At 34.9% G+C, this 13,645-nt stretch overlaps 1 protein-coding gene across 3 annotated transcripts in view; it reads left to right on the top strand.

Moving 5' to 3' along the window:
- Positions 1 to 13,645, top strand: part of TTN (titin) — a 243,986-nt gene that overhangs the window by 26,038 nt on the left and 204,303 nt on the right. For 2 of the 3 annotated variants that reach the window (XM_038182090.2, XM_072041024.1), the window contains exons 28-44: positions 33 to 314; positions 590 to 856; positions 989 to 1,261; positions 1,354 to 1,617; positions 1,716 to 1,976; positions 2,538 to 2,798; positions 3,272 to 3,535; positions 3,629 to 3,889; positions 4,046 to 4,306; positions 4,752 to 5,012; positions 5,099 to 5,240; positions 5,332 to 5,497; positions 5,712 to 5,943; positions 6,436 to 6,720; positions 6,828 to 6,953; positions 8,959 to 9,147; positions 13,433 to 13,489. In XM_038182090.2, coding sequence (XP_038038018.1) covers positions 33 to 314; positions 590 to 856; positions 989 to 1,261; positions 1,354 to 1,617; positions 1,716 to 1,976; positions 2,538 to 2,798; positions 3,272 to 3,535; positions 3,629 to 3,889; positions 4,046 to 4,306; positions 4,752 to 5,012; positions 5,099 to 5,240; positions 5,332 to 5,497; positions 5,712 to 5,943; positions 6,436 to 6,720; positions 6,828 to 6,953; positions 8,959 to 9,147; positions 13,433 to 13,489 — 3,852 coding nt within the window. Of the gene's footprint in view, positions 1 to 32; positions 315 to 589; positions 857 to 988; positions 1,262 to 1,353; positions 1,618 to 1,715; positions 1,977 to 2,537; positions 2,799 to 3,271; positions 3,536 to 3,628; positions 3,890 to 4,045; positions 4,307 to 4,751; positions 5,013 to 5,098; positions 5,241 to 5,331; positions 5,498 to 5,711; positions 5,944 to 6,435; positions 6,721 to 6,827; positions 6,954 to 8,958; positions 9,148 to 9,852; positions 10,228 to 10,858; positions 11,441 to 12,491; positions 13,011 to 13,432; positions 13,490 to 13,645 lie in introns of all 3 variants that reach the window. The other variant, XM_038182073.2, reaches the window with a different exon arrangement.

The raw sequence follows: 13,645 nt of genomic DNA, 5'->3' as shown, positions 1-13,645 counted from the left end.
GCACTGTTGATTCATTGCATATTGTTTTGCAGCCAAACAGTTAATAAGCTTCACCCAGAAGTTACAAGATATTGTTGCTAAAGAGAGGGACTCCATGGCAACATTTGAATGTGAGACATCAGAACCCTTTGTCAAAGTGAAATGGTTTAAGGATGGAATTGAGATTCATTCTGGAGACAAATACAGGATGCACTCAGACAGAAAGGCTCACTTTCTTTCTGTACTAGCTATTGAAATGTCTGATGCTGATGACTACAGCTGTGCACTGGTAGAAGATGAATCCATAAAAACTACTGCTAAGCTTAATGTTGAAGGTAAGAAGCACACAGCTCCATACCATGGAGTACTTTTAACGTGAAATTTGCTTCAGGAAGAAATAAAACAATTTAGACTACTGTCTGATGCACGAAGAAGTGTTCAAGCTACTTTCATAGTTTAGAAATCCACTATGAAAGTTTATGTTTACAAGTGGTTACATTTTGTGTATATTTTTGTGTATATATTTCCTTAGGCTCGGTTTCATAAGAAATGGTTTCATCATGGGTGTTTAATCAACCTCATTCAGGAATGTAATTGTTTTTACCTGTAGGTGCTGTGGTTGAGTTTATTAAAGAACTTGAAGATGTTGAAGTCCCAGAATCCTTCTCAGGTGAACTTGAATGTGAGGTTTCCCCAGAAGATGTTGAGGGAAAATGGTATCATGGTGATATCGAACTCACTTCTAATCATAAATATGTGATTGCATCCCGCCGTGGTCGTCAAATCCTCACTATTAAAGATGTTAATAAAGATGATCAGGGAGAGTATAGCTTTGTTGTTGATGGGAAAAGAACTCACTGCAAGCTAAAGATGAAGCGTAAGTATTTCTAATATTTATATCATCTATATTAATATGTTTTATATTATGTATTGTTATATCTCACACTCTCTTAATATTCAATATTCTGATTATCTGTTTTGAGGATTAATTAACCATTTCATTCCATAGCTCGTCCCATGATTATTCTTCAAGGACTTACTGATCAAAAAGTATGTGAGGGAGATATTGTGCAACTTGAAGTAAAAGTCTCTCTAGAAAATGCAGAAGGTGTCTGGATGAAAGATGGACATGAAATTCAATCAAGTGATCGCATTCATATTGTGTTGGATAAACAGTCACACATGTTATTGATAGAAGATGCAACAAAGGAAGATAGTGGAACTTACTCTTTTAGTGTTCCTGGTCTTGGTCTATCCACCACTGGACAGGTCACTGTGTACAGTAAGTCATTTTGTGCTTGATTTTTTGGGTTCTTTATGATAACTCTTTAAAAGTATAGCTTTTTCATGATGTTTATGTTTGTGACTTGGCAGGTGTGGAGATAATAGTGCCCCTCAAAGATGTTCATGTAGTTGAAGGAACAAAAGCTGTCCTTGAATGCAAAGTTTCAGCCCCTGATGTATCTTCATCCAAATGGTACCTAAATGATCATCAGATAAAGCCTGATGAACGTGTACAAGCTGTGTGTAAAGGCACTAAACAGAGGCTAGTGGTTACCAGAACCCATGCATCAGATGAAGGGCATTACAAGTTGATGGTTGGCAAAGTTGAAACAAGTTGCAATGTCACCGTTGAAAGTAGGTTTTGTTTATGGTGCAGTTATTTTTGAAATAATTTCTTTAAATACAAAGTAGTGGAAGCAACTAATATATTTGTAATGTGCTCTTTTCTGTAGAAATTCAGATTATCAGAGGTCTTCGTGACATTACCTGCACTGAAACACAGAATGTATCTTTCGAGGTTGAGCTTTCCCATTCGGGGATTGATGTAATTTGGCATTTCAAAGGGCAAGAGATCAAGGCTGGTCCTAAATATAAAATTGAAGCACATGGCAAAATATACAAACTGACAGTGGTGAAAATGATGAAAGATGATGAAGGAGAATATGTATTCTATGCTGGAGAGAAGAAAACATCTGGAAAGCTGATAGTAGCAGGTTAGTAGGCTTTAAGTCCAAGATTATTTTACTGTGATTTAGAAACAATGCTCAGTGTACTGTAGTTTGTACATGTAGCAATTGTGTTGTTTCTATACTTTCTTTGCCTTTATTTTATCTTTTATTCTATGTTTTCCTTGATCTTCCCCTTATCATTTCTAATCCATAAAATATGAATTCAACAGAGCTTTTAAATAAGTGCTTATACATTTTGCTAAATTAGAGTCATAGTAACAAACACTATAGTATGCTTTTGATAAAATTAATGTAAGAAAGAAGTTTGTTGTTTGTTTGTTTGTTTGTTTTCTTAAATGTTGTGCCTGTGTTGATAGCAAAAATAATAAATTAGAATAACTAGAATAGAAGTAAGAAACATTTTTTATGATGTTTAGGTCAGATTCTATTCTTGATTTTTCACAGAACTCAGAATGACTAAGGGCACGCTGAAAACTAGGGCAGAGAATTTTATTCAGCACCTGCTTTTCATGTGGTTGCATTTCCATATAGGGGCAAGTTGAACAGATGTGCAACAGCAACAAATGTGCTTTTGCTTTCCAACAGGTGGTGCCATTTCAAAACCTCTCACTGACTTGACAGTGGCTGAGTCCCAGAGAGCTATTTTTGAATGTGAGGTAGCAAATCCTGAATCAGACGGCCAGTGGCTAAAAAATGGTAAACCATTACCTATGACAGATCAGTACCGTGCTGAATCTGATGGTATAAAGAGGAGGCTTAATATCCCTGCCACAAAACTGGATGATATGGGTGAATATACCTATGAAATAGCAAGTTCAAAGACGTCTGCTAAACTCAAAGTCGAAGGTCAGTATTTAGTGGTTTTATTTGTAAAACTATCTGATGCCTTTAAGACAGTCTAACATCACTCACTGTGTCTTAGATCAGGTCCTGAGTTACAAACATATTTTATTTCATATTTTGAAAATAATTTTGTATTACGACATGCTTTGTGAGGTAGTGAAATTTTCTGTATTTCAGGCTGTCCATATTTGGAATTTAGCATATTTTAATAAAAACATTTTATTTGTGGTACTGGCAGATAGAAATAATTGCTAGTTGTGTAGTAAACATATCAAATAAATAAAATCTGTTTCTCATGGATAGTACAAGTAAATGTTCTTTTTTTGTGTTCCAAGCACATTGCTTTGGTGGAAACTATATAAATTAATATATACATAATAGATTTTAAAATGAAGTGCCATAATTCCATTTTATTATTCTATTTACTACAATTTTAAATTTTGGTCTCTTTTATCAATATTTTATTTTCTTCCCAGCTGTTAAGATAAAGAAAACTCTAAAGAACTTGACTGTGACAGAAACACAAGAGGCAGTTTTCAGTGTAGAACTGACTCACCCTGATGTGAAAGGAGCTCTGTGGATTAAAAACGGTGTTGAACTTGAATCAAATGACAAATACGAAATTTCAGTGAAAGGAACTGTTCACACACTGAAAATCAAACACTGTGTTGTCACTGATGAGTCTGTTTATAGCTTTAAGCTTGGAAAAATAGGAGCAAATGCCAGACTTCATGTGGAAAGTAAGTCAATCTATTTTGAAAATTTCCTTTAATGTGTGGTTTGAAATACAATTCAAGCACATTGATGAAATCTTGCTAACTTTCTTCCTTAAGCTGTCAAGATCATCAAAAAACCAAAGGATGTGACTGCTTTGGAAAATGCTGTTGTCTCCTTTGAACTAAGTGTATCCCATGATACTGTACCAGTTCGGTGGTTCCACAAAAATGTTGAGCTTAAACAAAGTGATAAATACAAGATGATCTCTCAAAGGAAAGTTCACAAGCTGATGCTGCATAACATATCTCCTGATGATGCTGGAGAATATACAGCTCTTGTCGGACAACTTGAGTGTAAAGCTAAACTGTTTGTGGAAAGTAAGTGTTTTAAGTTTGTGAGAAAGTAATTATATGAGTTGCTATGCCAACTCATATAGAACAACTTGATCTCACACTTCATAGTCTTTACTCTTGTTTTGTGCTGTCTTGCACACATACTCACTTAATTTTTTTTTTCTTTTTTTTAACTTACAGCTATACATATCACAAAGACCATGAAAAATATTGAAATCCCTGAGACCAAAACTGCCTCTTTTCAATGTGAAGTTTCTCATTTCAATGTACCTGCTGTCTGGTTGAAAAATGGCGTGGAGATTGAAATGAGTGAAAAGTTCAAAATAGTGGTCCAGGGGAAACTTCATCAGCTGAACATCATGAACACAAGCAGTGAAGATTCTGCAGAATACACATTTGTCTGTGGAAATGACAGAGTCAGTGCAACGCTGACTGTAAAACGTATGTAAATATTAAGTTAACCAGAATATTTTACAGTTAGCAATAAGAATTTATTTTAATACAGATACTTGGTACAATTCAGACAAAAACAGCAGTCTTGTGGAGATATTTTCAAATAACTGTGTGCTACATAAGTCACATTTTAAAAAGAGATATAGAAGCTGTGCGCTTGAAAGTCAGGTCCTTGACCCTTCTGTTTATACCAACATCCCTAAGCACCAGGTCACTATAGGAGACAGATTTGGGATTCCTATGTAATACAGAAGTTTTAGGAAATTTAACTGTAGTATTGATTCTGGACACAGAGACCCAGGCTTTCATTTTCATATTTCCAAAAATCAGGATCTGTCTAAAAGAATTTTAAACATCTCTAAGTTAAAGTGTGTTTAAAACAAAACAAAACAAAACCCCAAACCCTAAACCAGGTTCATTTATTTTCTTTTAGCTATCCTAATTACCTCCATGCTAAAGGACATCAATGCTGAAGAGAAAGATACAATAACATTTGAAGTTACTGTTAACTATGAAGGTATCTCATATAAATGGCTCAAGAATGGGGTAGAAATAAAATCAACTGACAAATGCCAGATACGAACAAAGAAGCTCACACACTCCCTCTCAATAAGGAACGTGCATTTCGGTGACGCTGCAGAATACACTTTTGTTGCTGGAAAAGCAGCTTCATCAGCCACTTTATATGTGGAAGGTATTTGCTCTCTTGATTTGTATATTTAGTGACTTACAGTGGCTTAAATAGAAGTATGGCTCTCATTCTATTCCACCTTTCCACAGCTCGTCACATTGAATTTAGGAAGCATATTAAAGACATTAAGGTTGTGGAGAAGAAGAGGGCTATTTTTGAATGTGAGATTTCAGAACCTGACATCCAGGTTCAGTGGATGAAGGATGGACAAGAACTTCAGATTGGTGACAGGTAAATGATTACTTCTACACCATATTGCCTTTTGTTATATATTTTCTCCCAGGAAATAACTTGTTCACTTTTTTTTTCCTGATTTCATTAGGATGAAAATTCAGCGTGAGAGATATGTCCACCGTCTCATCATTCCTTCCACAAGAATGTCTGATGCTGGTCAATACACTGTAGTAGCAGGTGGAAACACATCCAGTGCCAATTTGCTAGTGGAAGGTCGTGACATTCGTATCAGAAGCATCCGTAAAGACATTCAGGTACAGCACACACAGGAGAATAAATATTTCATAACTTTATCATTCTACTCAAATAATCATGCAAAGGAAGAGCAACAATATCTAACCTGCAAAAGTCCTAGGAGGACAAACTGTAAATGTAAGGTCAGAGCATTCCTCTAGGAAGGTTTAGTGAAGTGTGAGAGCATCTGTAAATACAAATGTTATTTGTAATATTTCTAATACTTGTTCTTAGGTCATTGAGAGACAAAGAGCTGAAATAGAATTTGAAGTTAATGAAGATGACATTGAACCACAGTGGTACAAGGATGGTATTGAGATCAACTTCCAGTATGAGGAAAGATACAGTTACGTGGTGGAACGGAGAGTTCATCGAATGAGCATCTTTGAAACCACTTACTCTGATGCTGGAGAATATACTTTTGTTGCAGGACGTAATAGGAGTTCTGTTATTCTCTATGTGAATGGTACGTATATCCAAAACCAATATTTTGACTTCATTTACTACCCTTTATTTTTCTGATATTTATATAGCTTTTCTCAAATTCTAACCTTGGAAATAAAAAATAAATCCAAAGGGAATCTTGTCTACGGAACGCTGCCAAAATCCTCATGTACCTGGATGTTTCTTGCTCTACTGAAATAGCTGTTTAGCTGCTGAAATGCAGTGACAGTTCTTTTTCCCTCTGTATTTGTTTAGACCAGGAAAGTCTGAGGTCCAAATAAAACTAATTTGCTCATATGGACAAATACACCTTGACAGAGGGACCAAACAAGCAATCATTGGAAGCATTTTGCCAAAAAAAAAAAAAAAAAAAAAGATTAAAAAAAACCAATAAGATTAAAATTGGGGATTTCCTTGCTAATATTTTTGAAGCCTCAGTAAATATAATTAATAAGATTTTTCTGTCTTTTTCTCCCTCTCTCACCTCCCCTTCCCCTTGCCTCCCAATTTGCAGCTCCAGAGCCACCCCGGATTATTCAGGAGCTAGAGCCAACCACTGTGGAGTCTGGTAAACCTGCTCGCTTCAGTGCTATGATATCAGGCAAACCCCAGCCAAAAATTTCCTGGTACAAAGACGATCAACAGCTTTCTCCAGGTTTCAAATGCAAATTTCTTCATGATGCACAAGAATATACTCTATTGCTGATCGAGACTTTCCCTGAAGATTCAGCAGTGTACACCTGTGAAGCAAAAAATGACTATGGAGTTGCTACAACTTCAGCTTCGCTTTCAGTGGAAAGTGAGTTTCCTATGCTCACAATGAGCATGTCTATGAAATGACATTGTCAGTAATTAGTTGTATCTGATCTTCATCTTGAAAAATGGCTTCTTTTTCTTATCCTTTAGTCCCAGAAGTTGTTTCTCCTGAGCTAGAGGTGCCAGTGTATCCACCTGCTGTCATAATACCACTTCGTGATGCTGTTACATCTGAGGGACAATCTGCTCGTTTTCAGTGCAGAGTTACAGGGACAGGTGGGCTTAATGAAATACTGTACAACTTTTCATCTCAGAATTTTTTGTCTTCTTCTCAGAAGAGATGCTGTGCTATATATGCTGAAATCAGTCTTTCCCTAGAGGTACAGTTGTCTGATAAATACACACTGCAAATTGTTACTCATTGACGACTAGCTGTTAAGCAAGTTATACATCATAGGTGGTAGCAAGCATGGAAATTATATTCTGTCTTAAAAAATAAGTATTTCTAAAAAGAATATCTAGCACATCTGATTAAAAAAATAAATGTGTCTTGGAAACTTCGGTGTTTCAAATGCTACCTGAAGTTGCAAAACTTTGTCACTGCAATAACATGCAGACTTTCTAAACAGAATATCAAGAGAGAAAGCCATTATCCTGTTACATGAACATGGCAAAGTTTCTGATGTCACACAGCATCACATCAATTATCTAAAGAAACAGACCAAAATTGTACTTTGATCATCCTATTATTGCTGAGTACTTTTACAAACTCTAAACTGCCATTGCATTATTTTCCTAGCTTTAAAAGGATTTCTAAATCTTTATTCATTGTCTTCTTAAGTGTAGAATTTTCCTTAAATAAGTTTTCTACTTTTAAGTAAATAGGATATCATCTTAAAATTTAAATAATTCCAAGATAATTAAAAAACAAATCAAACTACATTCCTTCACTTCAACAAATGGTCTTGAGTATGATTAGTAATAAAATTTTCACATGGCAAAGTGTAGAATAAGATCTAGGTCCAATCCCAAAGAATTTGCAATGATTTTACTATTTTAAAGATAAATAAAATTCCAAGTTAAGAAATAATATTGAGTGATATCTGCATAAAAATCCACAATAAATTGTTAGCACATGTGTATGTATATATACATACATATATACATATATATATATACAGGCAAATATATAAAAGTTGCATTTCCATCACTTAAAGTCAAAATTCAGTTTTGATTTGTTTCTCCTTTTAAAAAGGCTGGAAAAATCTGTTTCTGCCATAAAAGTGATGATAAACTCAGAAAATACATATTCAAAAGACTGATCTGCCCTCTATGCTAAGCATGCTGGTTTAACTTTTTTTGAAAGAACTATATTTATGTGAAAGTTGTAGCACAGAGCATAAGGAACCTTTCATCTAACTCCCCTTTATTGAATACCCAAATGGATTTGCATACTGCTCACTTGTGTTATGAAAAATATTTCTATTACCTTTAGTAATACACTATTAAGAAACATTGTTTAATGGTGCATGCTGCAGCTGGCTATTGAAAACACTGCCTTTTTCTTCTAATGACAGTAATCACACTATTTGTGTGGAAAAAAAAAAAAAAAGAGAAAAAGAAAAAAAAAAGATTCATAATGTAATATAGTGCCAGGTAAAGAAGCAAACTTCAAAGTCTGTTTCATTCCTTTTCTTTTCCAAGTCTATGAAATCTATAGAAGTAACACTTCTTATTTAGGACTGTTACAAAGAATCAAAGACAGGATATTTCTGGAGAGGTATGATATGTAAAACTTACAATATTTGCAATAAAAAAGGCAATATATTATTCTTCTTAGTAAAAACAAATACATAAATAAATAAAACAGTTTTAATTTCTTCAAACAGTTCAGCATAACCTACTGATTTTATAACCTGTTTAATCAGGCAATTGTAGCATGATCCCTTTTAAAAAATGTGACTCACTAATTTTAGCAGTAGAAAAATATTTTTAAATGTATACTTTAAGAGAGGAAAGAGAAAACATGACTTTTATTCAGGACTATAGCCACACTAGAATAAGTTTTCCCATACAAATATTTTCAGGGTAGAAATCAAAACTTAAAAACCACATAGGCCATTTTCCAGTGACCGTATGTTATCAGTATAATGCAAGGCATATTCAAACTGATACTTGAGATTGAGACTTCTCTTACAAATAGAAATATAAAAATAGTATTTATTTACAAGTCTCTCATCATAACTTACAGATTTTTTTTTTCTTTCTGTTGGTTGAGCAGATCTGAAAGTCTCTTGGTATAGCAAAGACAAAGAGATCAAGCCATCACGTTTCTTTAGGATGACTCAGTTTGAAGACACTTACCAGCTGGAGATTGCTGAAGCTTATCCAGAGGATGAAGGAATCTATACTTTTGTGGCTAGTAATTCTGTAGGCCAAGTGACAAGCACTGCCACATTGAAGTTAGAAGGTACAGTGTACAATTAAAGATGTCTTGTTTAGGTCATGTTCCAATACTAATCTTAATATACACTGATGATATTTGAGTCAGTCTGTTGTCTTTTAACTCAACTAATTGCTACCTTTTACAGTATCCACAATATATGCATTATGCAAAGGAAAAAGTATTTCACAATTTTGCAATGTTCCATTCACATGACCTTTTCTTTCTCTCCAGTATTGTAATCTGGCATGCACCAAACATGGTAGTAATCTTATCTCTAATGGAAGTGCGTTGTTTACACATTCCTGCTTTTGATTGTGAGGAGGACCTAAGAAGAGATTTTGTGTAAAATACATTACTTCAAAAATTTTGAAAAGGATGTGTACCAGCCTTGGGAAGCTGAAAAGATGTAGTTTGCATTGATACATAGAATGGTTTGGGTTGGAAGGGACCTTAAAATCATCTAGAAATACAAATTGATAAAACATTCATCAAAGTTTTAGAGCAGAAATATTGTTGGGAGAATCTGATATTTAAATTTTATATTGTCCTTGATATTACTTAACCATAAGCATTTTCTATGTTTTTGTTTTTTGTTTTTGACAGATTTTTTAAATGATGCATTAGAATAATTAATGTTGTTAAGTTGCAAGTTAGAAAACAAAAAATCTTGAATGAAAGAGAAAACATAGCATAGAGTAAGAAATTAAAAGTTGGCATGCTTCTTTTCAGGATTTAAAAGGGTTGAAGAACTTACAACAAAGTCCCATTGGCATGTTTCTTCATCTATTTCACTTAAGGAGGAATTTATTGGCCAAAGGCCCACCTTTATCCAGCCTATTTCAAGCTGCAGGGTATGCAGTGGGGAAACAGTCAGATTTCAAGCTAGAGTCTCTGGCATGCCCAAACCAGAAATCCAGTGGTTTCATAATCAACACCTCATGTTACCAACAAAAGACTTAGTTTTCCACTTTGATGAGTCTACAGGTGCAGCTATGCTCATAATAGTAGATGCTTTCTTAGAGCATTCTGGCCAATACTCTTGCAAGGCAAGAAATAGTGCTGGAGAAACAACTTGTACAGCTACACTTACAGTGACTGAAGAAGGTAAAGCCCCATTTTTATTTCAGAGAGAATCAGTTTGTTGTATACCACACTTCTACACTGTTACTAACGTTCTTTCTTCATTTCACAACTTTTCTTTAGCAGCTAATGTTATTAGTACCTACTACCTGTAACCCAGACACTCTTATTTCTTCTGTTTAAACTATAACATATTTGAAGATTTTCAAATTTCTATCTTGATGTAGATCAAGAAATAGAATCATTTTGCTGAAAGGGTTCAGATTTTTTAAAATGGAATTATGTAATGGCTATAGCATTGACTGAGGTATTTTGCATTATCCTGTAGAAAATAAAAAAAAAAAAAAGGAAAGAAAGAAAAAGAAAATACCTCCTTTAAAAGTTCCATACTAAGTTATCTAATACTGAAATTCACAAGTGAAAGAAGAAACAAGCATCAACTGTGTATCAACTGCATGACTAGACTAGTCATCATTTGTCATTCACATCTGTGAATAGATATTCTTTCTGTCAAGAGCATAGTACATCTGGCATGCTGAGTTTTCAAGTGAAGATCATTCATTTTCATCCTCCGTGCTGTATGATTTTGTTCACATCATGGCCCAGAAGTTCTTTAGATACTAATATTGTTATTTTTTGTTACTTGATTACACAGTGCAAGCCCTAGATAGGAAAAGTTCTGGGAAAGATGTAAAAGAGTCTATGCGGTCGCAGGCTATATCAGAACATCATGTTGCTCCTTTCACAAAGAAGAACGTTAAAGCTTTTCAAAAAGAATTTAAATCAGTGCAACAACCATCACAGGAATTGAGTGTACAGGTTTATGAAAGCATATCTGAAAGTTTGACCATGAAATCTACATCACTTGAAGAAACAGAAGCTATGCACAAAACAATCTTTTCCCAAACATCTCAGGACACCCGAATCGCTATGGCCACTGCTCAGGAATTGAAAGATGTTCCTCCAAAGATTCTTCTGCAACTCAAAGACTTAACAGTGAAATCTGGTGACATTGCTCAGTTCATATGTGCCTTAGAAAATGAATTCTTCTCCGAGTTTCTTTGGGCTCATGAAGGTGAAAGGATAGAAGTGTCTGAAAAACTGAAGATATCACAAAATGGAAGTGTCCTACTGCTCACGATCTTAAATGCCCAGCTGACGGATCAAGGACTGTACAGTTGTACTGTATATAATAATCACGGAGGGACAACAACTACTGCAATACTAACAGTCAAAGGTGGTTATTTGACTTTAAAAATTATGACTTACCTTTTGCAACTTCATTGTCACAGCCTATAGGTCACTAATATTTCTTTAATTATCAGCATTTAATTGAGAAAGCTCTAGTAATAATTCTTTGGGTTCCCAAACGCACATACATTTATGGCTCTATTCATAAGTGTTGTAACTTCACACTTCTTCCCAGTATGTAACAGAAGTCTGTGGCTTTTCATTCCTCATATCCTTCATGATGTGCAATGAGACGTAAGGTAGAACAGGCTGGTAGGAAATTTTCTATTTTGAGAATTCCTGAAGATGGAGTTTAAGGGAGATAGGGATGTCAGGTAAGCAATATTAAACTACTGACCATCATTTCAGATTGTAGGGGTCCAACTTGTTTCACATGAATCAGGATTGTAATTTGCTTGAAAGGATTAGTGGGTGCAGGTTCTCTATGACTGCACTAATGGATTGTCTTTTTCCTTTCACTTGCTCTGATCTAAGTATTTATTTTTGCCAAGGTTCCTTTCACTTCTTCCTGACATCAGCATATTAAAGTGTTAGTTATTAGCAAAAACTCAAAAATGTGTTATTACTACAATAGACAGGTTATAGTATTTCTGAGCTTGAAGGAATCAAGAGCAGAAAAATAATGAGGAAATTATTGATGCAGTAACATTGATTTGGCTCTTACATACTGACATTTCTTTAATCATTGCTGAACTGTGTGTAGTAGTTTACGTAATTTTCTGCTGCTACTTTTCTGCAGCTACATCTGCTGCTACATTGAAGCTCTAAAAAAGTGAAGATAGGTGTGTATTAGGCCTTATGGACCCAATCTTGGTCCCATGAAAGTCACATAGACTCAAGTGGGACCTCAGCTTAGCAGGAAAAGAGCTCTTAAATGTGTAATCAGTCATATTTAATAGCCTTGTGACACTAATATGTTAGACATTCTTTTCAGTACTAATTAATGCTTGTTTTTCTTCCCCACCTAAATATAAGGATGCTTTTTATTCCTGCAAAACATCTGACCTAATCCTTTTCCTAACTTTATTCTTACCTAGCTAAAGAAGCACAAGCCAAAGCAGTAACAAAAATTACCCTTGAATCAGATACTAAAAGCTTTAAAGCAGCCAAAGATTGTCAGTTTAAAGCATCTGAAGTTAAGCAAGAATCATCCAAGAAAACCTCAAGCTTATTTGTATCTACCTCCCAAAGACTACATGAAGCTGAGAAGCAAAGAAGCAGAGTCTACTATCCTGATGTTGTGCCATGTGAAGACATTGCAGAAACTGATGCTAGAGCACCAAAGTTTCTTGAAACTCTTCCTTCAGAAACCATTGTAAAAGAAGGAGATGATGTTTTACTCTTTTGTATAATGAAGGGTGTGCCTACACCTTGTGTGGTCTGGCTGTTCAATCAGCTAATAGTTGAGGAGTCTGCATTGTGTTCCTTAAAACATGATGGGCCACTGTGCAGTTTAAGATTGTTGAAAGTTGGTCAGAACCACAAGGGTATATACAAGTGCAGAATAGTTAATCCTGCAGGACAAGCCGAGTGCAGCACCCATCTGAGAGTGACAGGTTGGCAACTGCATGCTCCTTCCAAGTATCATTTCCTCTTTCATAACATCATTGCATTACAGTACATTCATTCCCTGGGAGATGATAAAGAACGAGAAACATCTCATAAGCCTGTGGGTTGCTGAATGTTTTCTTCAGGAATTTAAGGCATGACAAAGGCATGTTACATTAGAAACCTTCTCCCACCCTTCCAAAAAACAAGCAAATCTTGTAGAGAAGTATACATTGCAAACAAATTTGAAAGCATTCAATTACTCTGTTCTCAAAGTTTATCAAATATTTGAGTTGTTTGGCATGCATTTATGTGTATTCGTGTGTGAATTTCTGTATCGTTGCAAGAGAGAGTGAATGTTTTTACTTCCTAAAATGTTGGCTCGTACATTCAGCAATTTTAGCTCAAAAAAAAAATTTTTTTTTCCTAGCTCCTGAAAAAATTATTCATGAGAAGCTAGAGGAAGAGATTGAAATGGAAGTGAAAGGTACAGTCACTAATAATGTTACACTGAATAAGTAGTTACCAGTATTTAGTAACACTCTGAAAAGCGTTTATCTGCTTCTGTGTAGTGTCTGATGGGGAAAAACAGACACATTTTAAAGCATATTGGAACATGTTGCATGTTTGTTTTGATATGCAA

This window comes from Anas platyrhynchos, chromosome 7, assembly GCF_047663525.1.
Source record: "Anas platyrhynchos isolate ZD024472 breed Pekin duck chromosome 7, IASCAAS_PekinDuck_T2T, whole genome shotgun sequence".
Classification (NCBI taxonomy): Eukaryota; Metazoa; Chordata; class Aves; order Anseriformes; family Anatidae; genus Anas; species Anas platyrhynchos.
Note: the sequence above shows the minus strand (reverse complement) of the source record. Positions and strands in the feature narration are given on the sequence as shown.